The following is a 15367-nucleotide window of genomic DNA, read 5'->3' on the forward strand; positions in this document are numbered from 1 at the left end:
CTGCTGCGTATATCAATAGCTTGTTTACTTTTATTGCTGAGTGATATTCCACTGGGTGAATGTACCACAGATGACGTATCCACTCCCTGGTTGAAGGACATTTGGGCTATTTCCAGCTTTGGGTGACTGTCAATGAAGTTGCTCTAAAAGTTTGCGTAAAAGTTATTGTGCTCTGTCTCTCTCTGTCTTTCAAAAATGAATAAACATAAAAAAAAAAAAAGAGGCGTGGAGTGGTATTTCCTTATGGTTTTAATTTGTATTTTCACAATCGCCAGTGGTGTTCGACACCTTTTTATGGGATTATTTGCCATCGGTATGTCCTCTATGGTGAAGTGTTTGACCAAGTCTTTGCCCACTTACCAACTTGAGTTGTTTTCTTACTGTTGAGTTTCGAGAGTTCTTCACATAATCTGGATATCCTTCATCAGATATATGCTTCGTAAATATTTTCTCCCAGTCTGGAGTTTACCTTTTTATTTCACAGTATCTCTTGTTGAGCAAAAGTTTTAGTTGTTATTAAAAAGTACAGTTTGTCAGCTTTTCTTTTGTGGATCATGCTATTGGTGTCATGTCTAAGAACCCTCTGCCTAAATCCAGGCCATAAAGATTCCTAGTCTATGACTCACTTATTGGGTTTCTTAATAACTTTATTGGTTTTTCCTCCATGTTTATCTGGTTTTTTCCAATGATTTTTACTCTTATTTTTATTATATCCTTTCTTCTAATGACCTTGAGCTTCATTTGCTCTTCTTTTCCTGGATTCTGAAAAACTTAGATCTAGAAGTTTCTATCATTGACTTTAGACCTATCTTCCTTTCTAATAAAGTAACATAAAACTATAACTTTCCCTCTAAACACGGACTTACCTGCATCCAGAAATTTTTGGTTTGCTGTATTTTCGTTATCATTCAGTGCAAAATATTTCAAAACTCACCTTGTGATTTTCCTTCTCTGACGTTTGAGTTCATTAGAAGTGTGTTGTTTAATTTCCAAGCGTTTGGGATTTTTTTTTTATTGTTCTTGTTTTTTTGGGGGATCTCGATTTAATACCATTGTGGTCAGAATTTTGCTTTTTATTCCAGCATCTGGTCTGTCTTAGTAACCACAGAATGTGCTCCTGAAAAGAATATGTATTCTACAGTTGTTGGGCAGAAGGTTCTATAAATATTAATTTGATCAAATTGGTTGAGAATGTCTTTCACGTCTTTTGTATGTTTACTTATGCTACCATTTACTGGAAAAGGGTGTTAAATACTTCAATTGAAATCGTGGTTTATCTGTATCGCCTTTTAGTTTTGAATGTTTTTGTTTCAGGTATTTTAAAGTTGTTGCTAGGTATATGTATATATTTCATATTGCACTATCTTCTTGATGAATTAATCCTTATATCATTATAAAACGTTCCTCTTTGTCTCTAGTAGTACCCTTTGCCTTGAAGTCTATTTTGTCTATCATTAATAGAGCCACACCAGGTTTCTTATTCCTTTCCACTCTTTTACTTTACATCTGTGGCTTTGATTTAAGGTATCCTTTTTGTAAGTAGCATATAGTCAGGTCTTGCTTTTTCATCCATTCTGAAATGCCTACCTCTTAGTTGAAGTAAGCAACCAATTTTTAACATCTATTTATGCTGCTGTGTGTCCCTTTAACGCACTGCATGGTTCGCCTTGCTGTGTGTGCATCCCCCATTTTGTGCCCACCCGTCCTGCCTGTGATGCCTCCAGTTCCCCGATCAAAGATACTATTGCCTTGAACGTCAATGTATAGTCCCCTTAGCTGGCTGAGATTCTGTTTGGGATGTTTATTCAGAGTAGAATCACTGGCTTCCAAAATTTACCGATACTAAACTTGACAAAGGATTGCCAGGTTCAATAGTATGTCCACATGGTGAAGGGAATGATCCAGAAGGGAGAGGAAAAAAAGATGATGGGTAAAGAGGAAACAGTGGGGAAACTTGCTGCAGTCACATGCTTGAGACAGTGAGAGGGTCTGGGACCTACTGTGCACGCGGAAGGGTTTGCCTTGGCCAGGAACCAGGACAGTGGTTCCCAGAGGAGGAGGGAAAGAGGATGTTTAGGCCAATACAGGTAGACCAGTAGATGTGGGGAGAAATTTTCTTCTGTGGCTTCTGTTTTCTCAGGGATGTAGGAAGCATCCTGAGAGTAAGGATGGGGCAGGAGGCACTGGGAATTTAAACAGACGGAAGGTATGAAATGGTTATCCTGGAGATCAGGCATGTGCATGGACCAAGGCAACAGCCCGATTGCTGGGCACCTTTGCAGGGCACGGCGGCCCTCAGTGGGAGCCAGCAGTACTCATGGGAGAGGCCCAGAATGGGGCAGCCCAGCACAGGTCTCAGGGTGCTCCCGTTAGCAGTATTCCACGTCTGGCACTGCACTAGGCTCTGCGGGCACAGGGTGGGCAGTTCAGGGAGGCTCGCAGCCCTTACCCTGCAGTGGGGACAAGCAAGCAGCTGATGAGATCATCATGGGCTTACCATTTTGCTTTGCAGGATGCCAGGGGAGGCCAGGGATGCTGACAGTGCAGTGGGTGTGGATCTTGCTTTTCGTTTCGGTGAAAAGTTCTATAATTATGTGACCATGCTGCTCAGCAAGGTGTAGGTGCTCAGTGCTGTTTTGTCTGTAGCTTTATTTTGTGTTGTAAGAGTGATGCATGCCATATCAAAGGATGTTAGAAAAATGTAAAAAAAAAAAAAATCATAAATAAAAAAGTAAAGATCACCTGAAATTTGCCTCCGCACCCCCTCCCCCAAAGGTAACCATGGTTAATTAACATTTTGATGTGTTATTATTAAAGGCTAGGTCTGGTCCCTGCCCTATGGGCCCTTGAGATCTGACCTCCTACCCAGGTGTGAATGACAGCTTCATACCAAATACAGCCAATGAGCAGCGTGTTAGGCTAGATGGGCCAAGGGGGTGACCTCCTCATTCCTGGGGGGAAATCAGGGAGGGCAGCATGGAGGAGGTGGTCCAGGAATTGGGTCTTTAAGCCTGAAGGTCCTTTGAGCTTGTCTTGCTGTCTTTTTTCCCTCCCATCTCCCTTTGTTCAGTGTCTCTCTAGGATCAGACCATTTCCTGCCCCCCCCCCCCATCCCACATGTGGCTGAGAGGGTGGACATGCTCGAGGTGAGGCAAGTGGGGAGAGCTAACTCTATGTGAGGAGCAAAGCAGCAGAGCAACCGTGAGACACAACTCCTGAGAATGTCATTCCCCCATAGCCCCACCTTTTGTGCAGTGCACAGCCCAAGGAGCCATACCTGGTAGTCATGTAAGGAGAGTTCCTCCACCCCTACTTTAGCCCATGGCCTGGTGCCCACAATAGAGCAAGAGAAGGAGCAAGGGCATTTGTTCCACCCTCCGGGGTCTGTGTCTCCTTCCAGACAGCAGCGACAGTGAGCTGGAGCTATCTACAGTGCGCCACCAGCCAGAGGGACTGGACCAGCTGCAGGCACAGACCAAGTTCACCAAGAAGGAGCTACAGTCCCTCTACAGGGGCTTCAAGAACGTGAGTGCTCCCCATCCCCTTGGGAGAGGCCCGGACCCACCTAGCCCTCCTGGCCCAAGCTCCAGGCAGGAGAGACCCTGGCCCAGGGGCACCTTCTAAAAACTTCTCCAGGGCACAGCAAATATCCCAGGGGCCTTGATGGGTCTCTTGTTTTGTGGGAGAGCTGTCTGGGGGTGGGTCAAGTCCCAGAATCAGTATTCTGAAGGCACCATCTTCCATGCTGTGTGTCTCTGATGCTGGCAGAGGGGAGGAGCATAGGGAGGGACCAACTTGGCATGAAGGGACAACCCGCCACCCTCCCACTCACCCCCGCCTGCATCACCCTGCCCCACCGCCAGGTTTTTTCCAGCTCGGGCCTCAGTAGAGCTCAGCAGTATCTCAAGCAGCAGGTATCCCCAGAGGGAGGGGCAAGGCCAGACCCTATGGAGTTTGGGGTGGGGGTGGGGGCGCTAGGGATGGCTGAGGTCACTGAGGGGGTGGCTTCCTGCTGCAGGAGTGTCCCACGGGCCTGGTGGATGAAGACACCTTCAAACTCATTTACTCACAGTTCTTCCCTCAGGGAGGTGAGTCTGAGGCCAGTCCCCCCTGGCTCTTCCCAACCCTCCCCGCCCGCCCCCCATGGCACCTCTACAACCAGTGGGTGTCACCTTTAAAGGGGAAGGGATCCTTGCCTCCACCCTTTGCCTGTAGCCTGGAGCTGCCTCTGTCCTCTTGGAAAGGTGGGGCACTCCAGCCCCGGAATGGCAACACACCCCAGCCCTTGCCCTTGCTCTCCCCAGATGCCACCACTTATGCACACTTCCTCTTCAACGCCTTCGACGCCGATGGGAATGGGGCCATCCGCTTTGAGGTAGGTCCCCGTTGCCCCCTCCCACACCCCCTGCCCCTCTAGCCTCTACAGTGGGGGCGGGGGATCTCCCTGCCCGGATGCCACCCTCTCGGGCCTTTCAGTGGCCCAAACATGATCCTGGGTGTAAACGATCCAGTGTGTCAGCCAGAGAATGGGTGGACTGTGCCCGGTTGGCCCTGGGCCTCGCTGAAGTTAGGGACAGTCTGGCCACTCTATTCTCATTCAGCCTTTGCTTCCATTCCAGGGCTGCCAAGCCCAGGGAGCTTCTAAGGCACACGTGAATTTGCATTTGAAAAGGGGGCAAGGATTAACTCTGGGGTCCGTGCTAATGGGGGTTGCAGGCGCCCAGCCCCAGAATCTATCCCTTGCCACAAAACAGGGGGAGCACCCAGCCTGAGCTAGCTTGGTGAGTGACACCCGCCCCCCAGGAGGGCCCTGCCGGGCTCTGTCGGGGCGGGCGGAGACGTGGGCGGCACCTAGGCCGGCCACACGGGACCATTTGAGAGAGGCCCCGTCTGTGGAGCCCAGGCCCCAAAAATAGCTGCAGGCGAAAAGCTGAAACCTCTTTGGAGAGGAGAACCTTGCTGAGAGCTGGGCCTGATCGATAACCACCCTGCTCGGCTTCCAGGGCCAAGGGCAGCTGACAGGAAAGCAGAGGAACGAGCGGGCCGGGCTCAGAAAGCCCCTGGACGAGCCGGGGTGTAATAATAACCTGTCGGTAATGCTGCTCAGTTTATTTTTATGCCGCCAGCCAGCCGGCATGTTGACACAGGGGCAGACCGGGTGGGGTGGCCCAAGGCCACAGCCTTGCCCTGTGACCACAGGGGCCCCACCCTCTCCTGGCCACACTCTTGGGGCTAGTGCCTGTGTAAACCTACAGTGTCGTCATCTTTTTTATTTTAAAGGAATACCTGCACACAGTAAAAACCCCAGCATTACCAGGGCACGCAGGAGAAACTGATTGTCCTACCCTGTGACCAGTCTCTCGTGTATCCTTGAAGGGGCACCGAAGAGTTCTGGAAATAAAGTGTGAGAAGCACTCGTGTGATGGACCCAGCCAGGGCTCTGTGAGACAGTTTTTCTCATTCGGAAATCAGATGATCAAACAGCTCACCAGGGGCCCAGTGCGTGGTGGGGGCCAGGAAGGTCTCTGTCACCCTCCTGTGGTCTTTGCTCTCGCCCCCCCTGAGGGAGGGGTCTGGTGGTCCCTTTAAGGTGGTAGGCAGGTGGGGTGTGCTGTCAGTGGCTGGGTTAGGGACACTGGTGCCGAAGCCCCTCTGCTAGGCACCTTCTCAAAAGGTCCTACATCTGTGGCATCCTCCCAGGCCTTCCGCCTGCTTCTCTGCTCTGCCATGAAACCCTTTCCTCCGGTTTCCTATGGGTGTGTTTGTTTATCTTAAGGACCTTCTTGACTGCAGTGTTCTGCTCTAGGAAAGCTTTTTCAGAAAGAGAGGAGGGCACTTATGTCCCCAGGGACCTTTCAATCAGCAGGCCCTAATCCTGGGTGCACCACGGGTTGGGATCCCCATGGCTGGAAGGACCTCAAGAGGTGGGGGTGACTCTTGACCCCCCCTCACTGCCTCAGACTGAATCTTTCAATGTGCCCTTAAAACAGAAAGTCAGGGGGCGCCTGGGTGGCTCGGTCGGTTAAGCGTCCGACTCTTGGTTTCGGCTCAGGTCACGATCTCACAGTTTTGTGAGTTCAAGCCCCGCATCGGGCTCCATGCTGACAGTGCAGAGCCTGCTTGGGATTCTGTCTCTCTCTGTCTCTCTGTCTCTGTCTCTCTCTCTGCCCCTCCCCCACTTGCACTGTCTCTGTCTCTCTCTCTCAAAATAAATGAATAAACTTTAAAAAAAAAAAATTAAGAGGGGCGCCTGGGTGGCTCAGTCGGTTAAGCGTCCGGCTTCGGCTCAGGTCGTGATCTCATGGTCTGTGAGTTCGAGCCCCGCATCGGGCTCTGTGCTGACAGCTCAGCGCCTGCAGCCTGCTTCGGATTCTGTGTCTCCCTCTCTCTCTGCCCCTCCCCCGCTCATGCTCTGTCTCTCTGTCTCTCAAAAATAAATAAACATTAAAAAAAAATTTTTTTTTTTAATTAAGAAAACAGAAAGTCAGGCAGCTTATTGATAGTTACAATGATCCCAATCTTTTTTTTTTCTATTTTTGAGAGACAAGACACATATTAATTAAAGTTGAACAAAACAGCACACAAGCAAACCTCATCTTCACCAAGCGGGAGCAGTGGTCCCGTGGCCCACCTCAGGGTCTGCCCGCTGCTCTGCTCCTCTTGGGTCCTCTGGGATTCGCCCACAGGAGGGAGCCTGGCGTTGGCCTCCCCAGCCCAGGCACGGGCCACGTGTGTACACTGCGATGCATCACAACCCTCTGTGCCTTCCAGGGCCTTTTGTATTCGACCCACTCATTGTACCAGCACGCTGCTGCTCCTTTGGAGAGTTAGGCCCAGTTGTGTGTCCGGAGGAAGGTGCGGCTGCCTCTCCCTTACCTCCCCCTGCAGTAACCCACTCCCTGTGCTGTTCACTGGCCAAGCCACATGCGACTGCAGAGTTATAGTTACTAGCTTATGCCTGCAAACCTCTGCTTCCCCCCTCTGGCTGAGCCCCTCCTGTGTGCTCCACTGGATGACGCTCATATGCACCCAGGGGCGCCTTAGCCTGGAAACCGAGGCCTCTCTGTGTCACTGTGCCACTGCAGAGACCCTCAGCCTCCCTGTGCTCTGCCTCAGGGACAGCCGCAGAGCAGGGGCTGTGGACGCGATGGACGTCATATGCCTCGGAGTTAAGATCAAGGAGTTACAGCTAGTGACAGTTCCACATGAGATTGTGCTGTGTGGGGCTGGAAATTAATAAACGTTTGTTTATTTATTTAGTGTGTGTGTGTGTGAGAGAGAGAGAGAGAGAGAGAGAGAGGGCGCAAACGGGAGAGGGACAGAGAGAGAAGGGGAGAGAGAATTCCAAGCAGACTCCGTGCTTTCAGCCCCGCGCGGGGCTCCAAACCACGAACCGTGAGATCGTGACCCGAGCTGAGATCAAGAGGTGGGATGCTTAACCGACCGAGCCACCGAGACACCCTGGGGCTGGACGTTTGGAACTGCCAAGTACTCCAACGTGTGCTGGCGGGACAGGAGGGCGTCTGTGTGCTTAAGGAGGATGGATGGTCTCCCAGAGGACATTCCCACACGTCTCCCTCCTGGTACCGTCACCACTGTTCTCATACCCACACTCTTAGGGACATGGAACGGAGGCGTTCCTCGGTTGTGGCTGACCGTGAGGGCTTGTACACGGCAGACCTGGGTGTGTGCAGACAAGACGGGGGGGATGGTGTTGCCAGCACCCTCCGGCGGCCCACACTAGAACGGGCCATTCCCTGCTGCCTCCGGTCGGACTGCACGCCCTTGCCTCCCACCGGGAAAGCCTGTCAGACCCCAGTGACGTGATTTCAGGGACGCTTCGACTCCTCACTAAATCACGCCCGAGCTTCAGTGATTATTCCCCACACTTGGGCACGTAAGAACTATCACCTTTCTCCTTTAACGTTTTCAATTTCTTCACTTATACACACCAGGCTTTAAGAGTCCAGTAGATTTACAGGATGTGCTCTGGAAAACCAGCTGTTAACCACCCACCCACACACCTGCGGAGGCAACCCCCTTCTGCTTTAGGGGATTTGCACCATTCGTCTCCATGTGTCCGCATAGTACGCTTGTTGCTGCTTCCTGGCTGCCGGTTAAAATTTTGTTATTATTATTGGTTTTTGAGAGAGAGAGAGCACAAGTGGGGCAGGGGCAGAGAGAAGGATACACAGAATCCTTCTGCAAGGATTGGAACCAGGCTCCAAGCTCCGGGCTGTCAGCACAGAGCCCGGCATATGGCTCAAACCCACAAACTGTGAGATCAAGACCTGAGCCAAAGTCGGAAGCTTAACCGACTGAGCCACCCAGGCGCCCCACTGGCTGCCCAGTTTTAGACCACCCGCTGTCTGCTGTGGGGATGAGAGCTGGGTCTCCCATACGCATACACCTTTCCCATCCCCTGGCTTTCCAGAATGCTAGGATTCAGGTGGGACAAGGACCGTGGTTTTACTCTGATGACGTGAATTTGATGCCCCGCTCAGCCTTCTGGTGAGCGGATTATGTTTTTCTTTTCCGCGCATTCTTATTTTGCCTCCAGTTAACAGTGGTCCTGGTTTTTCAGTTGCCCGGGGTCTGTGACCTCGTCATGAATTCACCTCCAGGCCTTTCTCCAGTCTCGGAACGAACGAACGAACAAATGAACGAACGGGCATCTCCCTGAGGACGCTCCTCAGCCTCCGACTGGCTCCACCTCCTCCCCTTTCCCCCGGGTGGGTCTCCTGGTTCTGGAATTCTTCATCTCCCTCGTCCTTGCTTTATTCTGTCTTTTCAGGGGCACAGCTTCCAGCAGCTTCCTATGAAAGAGTATGTGGGAGATAACTTTGGAGCCTGTGGATGTCTGGAAACATCTTCGTTCTATTCTCCCTCTTGCTCGGTACATTGTGTGGGAGCAAAGCTACGGTGGGAAGCTGTCCTCCTTCCCAGCGGTGGTGGCCTCACTTCTTGCAAAACCTGCCCAATCCTGACCCTGTGTACAGGACCTGCTTTTGTGTTGTCCGTTTGGTTCTGTTTTTCTCTCTGGGAGCTTGTAGGATCCTCTTTTTTGCGCCCGGTTTACTGAAATGCCATCATGACCTGTGCCCACAGGAAACACTGTGGGCTGTTTCCATGCACACGTGTTTCCACGTGCTTGGCCTCGGCAGGACCTGGACGCTCCCCGGTCTTCCATCCTGGGGGGTCCTTCGTCTTCTCTAACCTGCTTTCCTCCATTTCTCGGTTCTCCTGGGAGCCCCTGGTGCTTGGGCATTGTGTCCTCTATAGGAGACCTCTCATTGTCCTCTTTTCTGTTTTCCAGCTCTTTTGCCTTTTCACACGACTTTATGGAAGATTCCACTTGCTCTCCCAAACCCTCTTCTGAGTCTGTCATTTTGCTTTTGTATTTTTAATTCCCAGGAGCTCTTTCTCGTTGTCAATTATTCCCTTTTTGTAGCATCCTATTCTTATTTTAGGGATGCCGGATTTCCAACCTTCACTTCTGGTCATTTTTGTTACGTCTTTTTTCCTCCTGGAATAATTTTTCTTTCTTCCAGATTGCTTTCCTCTGTTTCCTTTAGTCTCTCTTTCTCATGGTACAGGCCTCTTCAGATCCAGAAGATCTTATGTTTGAGTGGTAACCAAAACCCTTGGTGCACGGCCTGCCCCGCCCCTGCTCCCCCCGCCCCCAATCTGCCGTTCTCCACTTCCTGTTCCGGGACAGCCCTTCTCTGCTGCCTTCTTTCAGAATAACCTGGGAGGACCCTGTGGGGCAGAGAAGGCTCAACCTGCAAGCCTTCCGGGAAATGGAAGGGAGGGTTTGCTTTTCCACCAACTGCTAAGAGCAGTTGGAGTTTTCACACAGAAGCCACTGGAACATTTATGTCTTATAACATTGTAATAAATTCTCTGTCACACCTCAGAGGTGATTGCAACACACAGGTATGTCATGACCCCAAAGCTGAGCACTATTGGTTTAGCTTTTAAGCCATGAGTTTTCAAGCACCTTGACATGCAGATCCTTGGTAAACTAAAAGTAGAACATTCTCCTTTATTAAAAGAGCACCCAAGGTCTTCTCTTTCAGTAGCCGTGCATTAAATGGGTCTAAGACACCATATATTTGAATATCTTTATTTGAGAAGATAAGCACCAGCCACCATGCCATTCCCGCCACATGCACACACACACACACACACGCACACACTCACAAGGTGTTGACCTAATGGACATCATCAGCCTGCTCTGTAATGAAGGCTCCTCATCTATAGAGGTGTGAAGGCACACAGCAAACCGGAAGTAAAATCTGGGCATCAGACTCCTCACCCTCCCCTCCCTCCACAGGACTTTGTGGTCGGCCTCTCCATCCTGCTGCGCGGAACAGTTCATGAGAAGCTCAAGTGGGCCTTTAACCTCTACGACATTAATAAGGATGGCTACATCACCAAAGAGGTACAGGGCGGTCGAGGGTGGTGGCCGTCTGCCCCTCTTCCTCTCTACTGCTCCACACTCCCAGCCTCTTTCCTCCACTCTCCTGCCACCTTGACTGTCCTGTCTCCCTTTCCTGTCCAGAGACATGGCTGTCAGCTCAATCCTGGAGGAGACAGCAGCCAGGGGGCTCTCCTCCTCTCCCAGGCTCTTGGTCCTGGACATCGAGGTGCAGGGGATTGTGGAGCTGGTGTGCCCCTCACCGGTTCAACCAGTATTCTCAGATCATTCTCTCTCACAGGGAGGTCCTGAGGGAGACACAACGGAGAAGCTAGGGACAGGGGGAGGAGGAGTGGGCCTCAGCTCCCCCCAGTCAAGGGGGCAGTGTGGACCCGTAAGGCAGGTGGGGGACCTCACCACACAGGTCTATAGTCAGGTTTTGTTTTGCCCAAACATTTTTTTTTGTATATGAAATCGTCGCTACAATTTCAAATTTTGGAGACGGCACACCAAAATCTATCTCCAACTTCTGGAGAATCAGAGGCCTGCACTGAATAGACTAGATGGGGGTGAGCTCGTCTGTCTCCAGCTTGAACACCCCGCCTGCTCACTCACTGCTGCCCTGGCAGTGCCTTCGCCCTTTGGGGCAGCCCCTCTCCTGGGGCCCTGGTACCCCCCTACATCCTCGCAGCCGGGCTCATGCCTAGCCCTCTGGCCCTGCTCCAGGAGATGCTGGCCATCATGAAGTCCATCTATGACATGATGGGCCGCCACACCTATCCGATCCTGAGGGAGGACGCGCCTCTGGAGCACGTGGAGAGGTTCTTCCAGGTGAGTGCTCCAGCCCTGGGCCTGGAGGGGCAGGGCAGCCAAGGGAGGGAGGGGGCTCCTCCTCTTAGGACAACCCTGAGCAAGCCACTCCCCTCTCTGAGCCCCACTCCCCCCACAAGGAGGTTAAACCGGCACCCCCACCCGGCTGGTTGTCAGGATCTCCCACTCCCTGATCCCCTGAACCTCATCACAGGGCAAGCCAGGGCTTGTAGATTCCAGGGCAACTGACGTACCAGGCCAGTGTTCCGGTGCCTTCCAAGAGCTCTCCCAGCACCTCCAGAAAAACTCCATAAGAGGAGTGGGGTTGTGGTGCCTTTGTTCTGTGTCCATGGGGACTAAAGGGCCTGAAGTTTCCACCTCCCGTTGGCTGGTGGCCCCTCCTGTGCCTCAGTTGCTCCATCTGCCCTGGCTGCCTGTCAGGGAGGTGAGGGGGTCAGAGGAGCATGGGGATGCGTTCTGGGAAGTGTAAGCCCAAGAAAGCTTCTAGGAAGTGGCTGGGTGTGAGGAACAGACTGGGGAGATGCCAGAGAGGTCAGCTGTGCCACGGAAGTAGCTAGGGAGGGCACTTTACGTGGCCTGGATCCAGGGTAGGAGATAGATGGGACAGGCCGGGATGGAGGCGACCCACAGACTCACTGAGGGCGTGGCTTGAATTACAGAAAATGGACCGGAATAAGGATGGGGTGGTGACCATTGATGAGTTCCTGGAGACCTGTCAGAAGGTAGGTGGCATCCGGAGCTAAGGACACCCAGGGTCCTGCCCCTGCCAGTCCCCGAGCTCCTCCCGACCTCCAAACTCCACGTTCACACTTTTGTCTGGGCCCCATCCCTTTGCCACCTGCTCCATGCCAGCCTACAACCCACAGCCCGTGGCCTCAGCATCCCTTGGATGGCCTTATAGTGCCTCACACCAGAGGGGACAGACGTGGGGCAACAGGAGGATGATTGGGCCGTTGGCCCTCCGGACAGGGTCACGCAGTGAGAGAGGTGCCTGGAGCCTCCCCCAGCGTTGCAGGTGACCTTCGTCTGCAGAGCAGCCTTGTGTGTGAGTGGGAGCGTGGCATGTGCCTCCACCGGCCTCAGCCATCTGCGTCGCTCCCAGAGTGGCCTCTCAGGTGCCCCTGGCCTCCATCTGAGTAGAGCCAGGGGACTTTGTCCGTCAGTGAGACAGCAGCCCCCAGATGGGCTTGCAGTCAGGCCGTGGGGCTGAAGACAGGCTGTGACTCACCAGCCGCCCCTTCACCCAGTGAGACAGACAGAGTGGTCGCCGCAGGGTTCCGAGTCCCCGGCGAGAACCTGCTCAAGGTAGGACCAGTTTGGGCACTGTCCCGGCCTGCCCACCCAGGGTCTGACCAGGTCTCTCATCCTTCTCTCTCCACACAGGATGAGAACATCATGAGCTCCATGCAGCTATTTGAGAACGTCATCTAGGACATGTCGGTGGGGAGGGGTACTTGAGTGGCCATGGCCACCTCTGCCCCCAAAGAAACCTCAATCCTGCCAGGAGCAGCCTCCATGAGAAACTTTTTTCTAATATATTTGAAAAAGTGAACAGTTTGCTCTGGACACACGCATACACACACACACACACACACACACAGCCCATTCCTCTGGGCTGGTGGGGGGTGGGCAGAGGTCAGGGCGGGGCTGAGTCTGGCTGGGAGCCGGATCCAGGTGATGAGAACCACATACCCCGGCCAGTCCCTGTCCCAGGCCAGCGGGGTGGGGCTGCCTCTGGACTGGGCACTGAAAGAGCAGTGTCTGCAGGCTGCTGGCCATGGGGTGCTGCCAGGGAAGTGCTCAAGATCCCCTACAGAGGAGGCTCCAGTCTCCAAAGGCCCTTCTGGTGTGAGCCCCCTCACCCCTCCCTCCTACCACCCTTCTTTCCCACCATACATGGGCCAGGCTCCGGGGGCTACTCTGGCCTTCCTGTCCCCCGGCCACTCCCTGCCCACTGACTACACTCCCAGAATGCCTGTCCCCACAGGACGCTTGAAGGGGCAGCAGGATCAAGGGAGGGGGGATTAGGAAAGAGGTGGTGATGGAGACAGCCTGCTGTTTCCTCGAAACGCTGCCCTGGGGTCCCAGATGCCTGCCACTCCACTGAGCTGGGCAAGCTCCAGTGATAAGGGGCCCATGGACTCTCTTCTGTCCGTCCTGGGAAGGGGGATATTCAAGCTCGGGGGTTGGGCTTCTCGGTGGAGAATCGGAGGGGAACTGTCTGCCGAGTCCACTGAAATGGAAGAAGCTTTCCCTTGCCCCAGTCCTAGCTCAGTCGGAATGAAGTGGGTAGGGCTGCCCATTCGCCTCAAGCACTAGAGTGTTCAACCCCAAGGTCTTAATAGGTCCTGAGAAGAGGTCACAAAGATCAGGGACTGGGAGCCAAGGAGCCCAGGTGGCAGAACAGGCCTGAGAAGGGGCTTCTCCCTCCTTTCCTGCCAGCCTCTGTCTCCCTTGGCCCCCAACTTGGATGAGCATCCCCACTACCACTTCCTGGTTAGGGTCCTGAAGCAGTGTGGCCACGCCTCCATACACAGGCTCACGCAGCCCCCTACAAAAAGCACAAGCACCCAGAGTGGCTCAGGTTGCAGCCCACAAGGGGAGCCAGGGACACTCTGCTTTTCCAAGATCAGGCCCTGCTAGTGAGCTGAGGCCTGGGCTGCAGTGGCCCCAGTACAGGCAGCCCTGGGGAAGAAGCATGGGGGTCAGTTCTGTGCCTCAGAGCAGTGGGGGCTCAAAGCCCATCCCCGGCCCAGCCCACCAACATTCAAAAGCACAAACCCCAGGGACTCTCCTTGACTGGGTTCTGCTCTGGGGATGGAGGCTGATGTCAGCCTGAAGACAGAGCCAGGAATGATGGCTGAGGGGCCTGAGGCTGAATCGTAGGCCAACAGAAACCTCCAGGAGAAAGAGATTAGCTGCTCCCACCCGTCCAGGGCTCCCCAAGAAGGCACCCAGTTCCAGGTAGCATGGGCCTTTCCGAGGAACATTCCCATACAATACATTCCACCGGCTGCCATCCCGTCTCTGCTCAGGTCTGGCCCTAGGGTGAGCAGGGCCCTCAAAGGAAAGGTGGGATGGTGGAGGCTGTGGAGACTGGCCTGATTTGGCCGCGGGCACCCCTTGGCACCCACACACAGGTGGTCCTCTCCCTCGGAGTTGCACTGACACCCCGTCTCCAGTTTGACTCGGGGGTCTTTCTTCCCTCCTCCAGGAGGGCATCAGCTTTCCCTGGCTCAGGGATCTTCTCCCTCTCCATCCACCGCCAGCCCAGCCCTCCCAGCCCATGTAGCTGTGCTTCTAAGGGGCTAAGGCCATAGGAAAGGGTCACCACCATGCCCCTGCCCCTCTTGGCCTTGGGCCAGACTGGCTGCACATCCAACCAGGAGGGGTCTGTCTCCCACGCTGGGATGCGGACTGGCCGCATGTCTGCATGGCAGAAGTGTCTCCCTTGGGCGCAGCCTGGGAGGGTGGTTCCTGTTCTCAGCGCCCACAAATATTCAGTCCTGTATATTTTAATAAAATAAACTTGACAAAGAAGAGGGACTCTTGTTGGCTTTATCCCAACTCTGAATTTCAGTACAGCCCTTCCCATCCCTGCTGCTATTAGCCATGGCTCCTGCCCAGTGCTGTGCTGGTAAATGTCTTTTGCATTCCCCGAATTGTAGCATTTGCCAATTTCCACGCTCGCTGGATTTCAGGCTCTCACTGTGGTATCAATGAAGGCGGAGTCAGGAAGAAAGAGAGGCCCACAGTTGGGAAGCCTTTACGAGAAGCTCCAGTCCTGCAACCTATGCAGAGCCAGTGGGGCAGGGTGACTTCTTGAGGTGCTACTTGTATTTCATTCCTAGACCATTTTTCTTTTCCAGTTCCAGGAAGTCATTTCTGCCATGTCCCCTTGGCTGGAGGGTGCAGGACACAGGGCAGAAGTAGAATCTATCTGAAGGCATCTTCCTTTCCTGGTTTTATTTTCAAAAGTGTAAACTCTGGATTATGCCAGGGGAGGGGCAAGAAGTGAGAACCTGACAGGGAAGAGATGAAGGGATTTCCCCCACTCAAGGGTGGGAAGGAAGGAGGTTCTGGGGTCGTCTGCTTCAAGGACCAGACCCCAGGCCA

General features: G+C 53.3%; 1 protein-coding gene across 2 annotated transcripts in view; it reads left to right on the forward strand.

Annotated features, from left to right (window-relative positions):
• The window catches only part of KCNIP3 (potassium voltage-gated channel interacting protein 3), an 82748-nt gene extending 69919 nt beyond the window's left edge, over positions 1 to 12829 (forward strand). For both annotated transcript variants that reach the window (XM_030311180.1, XM_030311184.1), the window contains 7 exons: positions 3401 to 3525; positions 4019 to 4088; positions 4305 to 4375; positions 10337 to 10444; positions 11147 to 11251; positions 11911 to 11973; positions 12635 to 12829. In XM_030311180.1, coding sequence (XP_030167040.1) covers positions 3401 to 3525; positions 4019 to 4088; positions 4305 to 4375; positions 10337 to 10444; positions 11147 to 11251; positions 11911 to 11973; positions 12635 to 12682 — 590 coding nt within the window. In that variant the 3' untranslated portion in view covers positions 12683 to 12829. The remainder of the gene's footprint in view (positions 1 to 3400; positions 3526 to 4018; positions 4089 to 4304; positions 4376 to 10336; positions 10445 to 11146; positions 11252 to 11910; positions 11974 to 12634) is intronic.
• The last annotated feature ends 2538 nt before the right edge of the window (positions 12830 to 15367 follow it).

The sequence above is a fragment of the Lynx canadensis genome, chromosome A3, assembly GCF_007474595.2.
Source record: "Lynx canadensis isolate LIC74 chromosome A3, mLynCan4.pri.v2, whole genome shotgun sequence".
Taxonomy (NCBI): Eukaryota; Metazoa; Chordata; class Mammalia; order Carnivora; family Felidae; genus Lynx; species Lynx canadensis.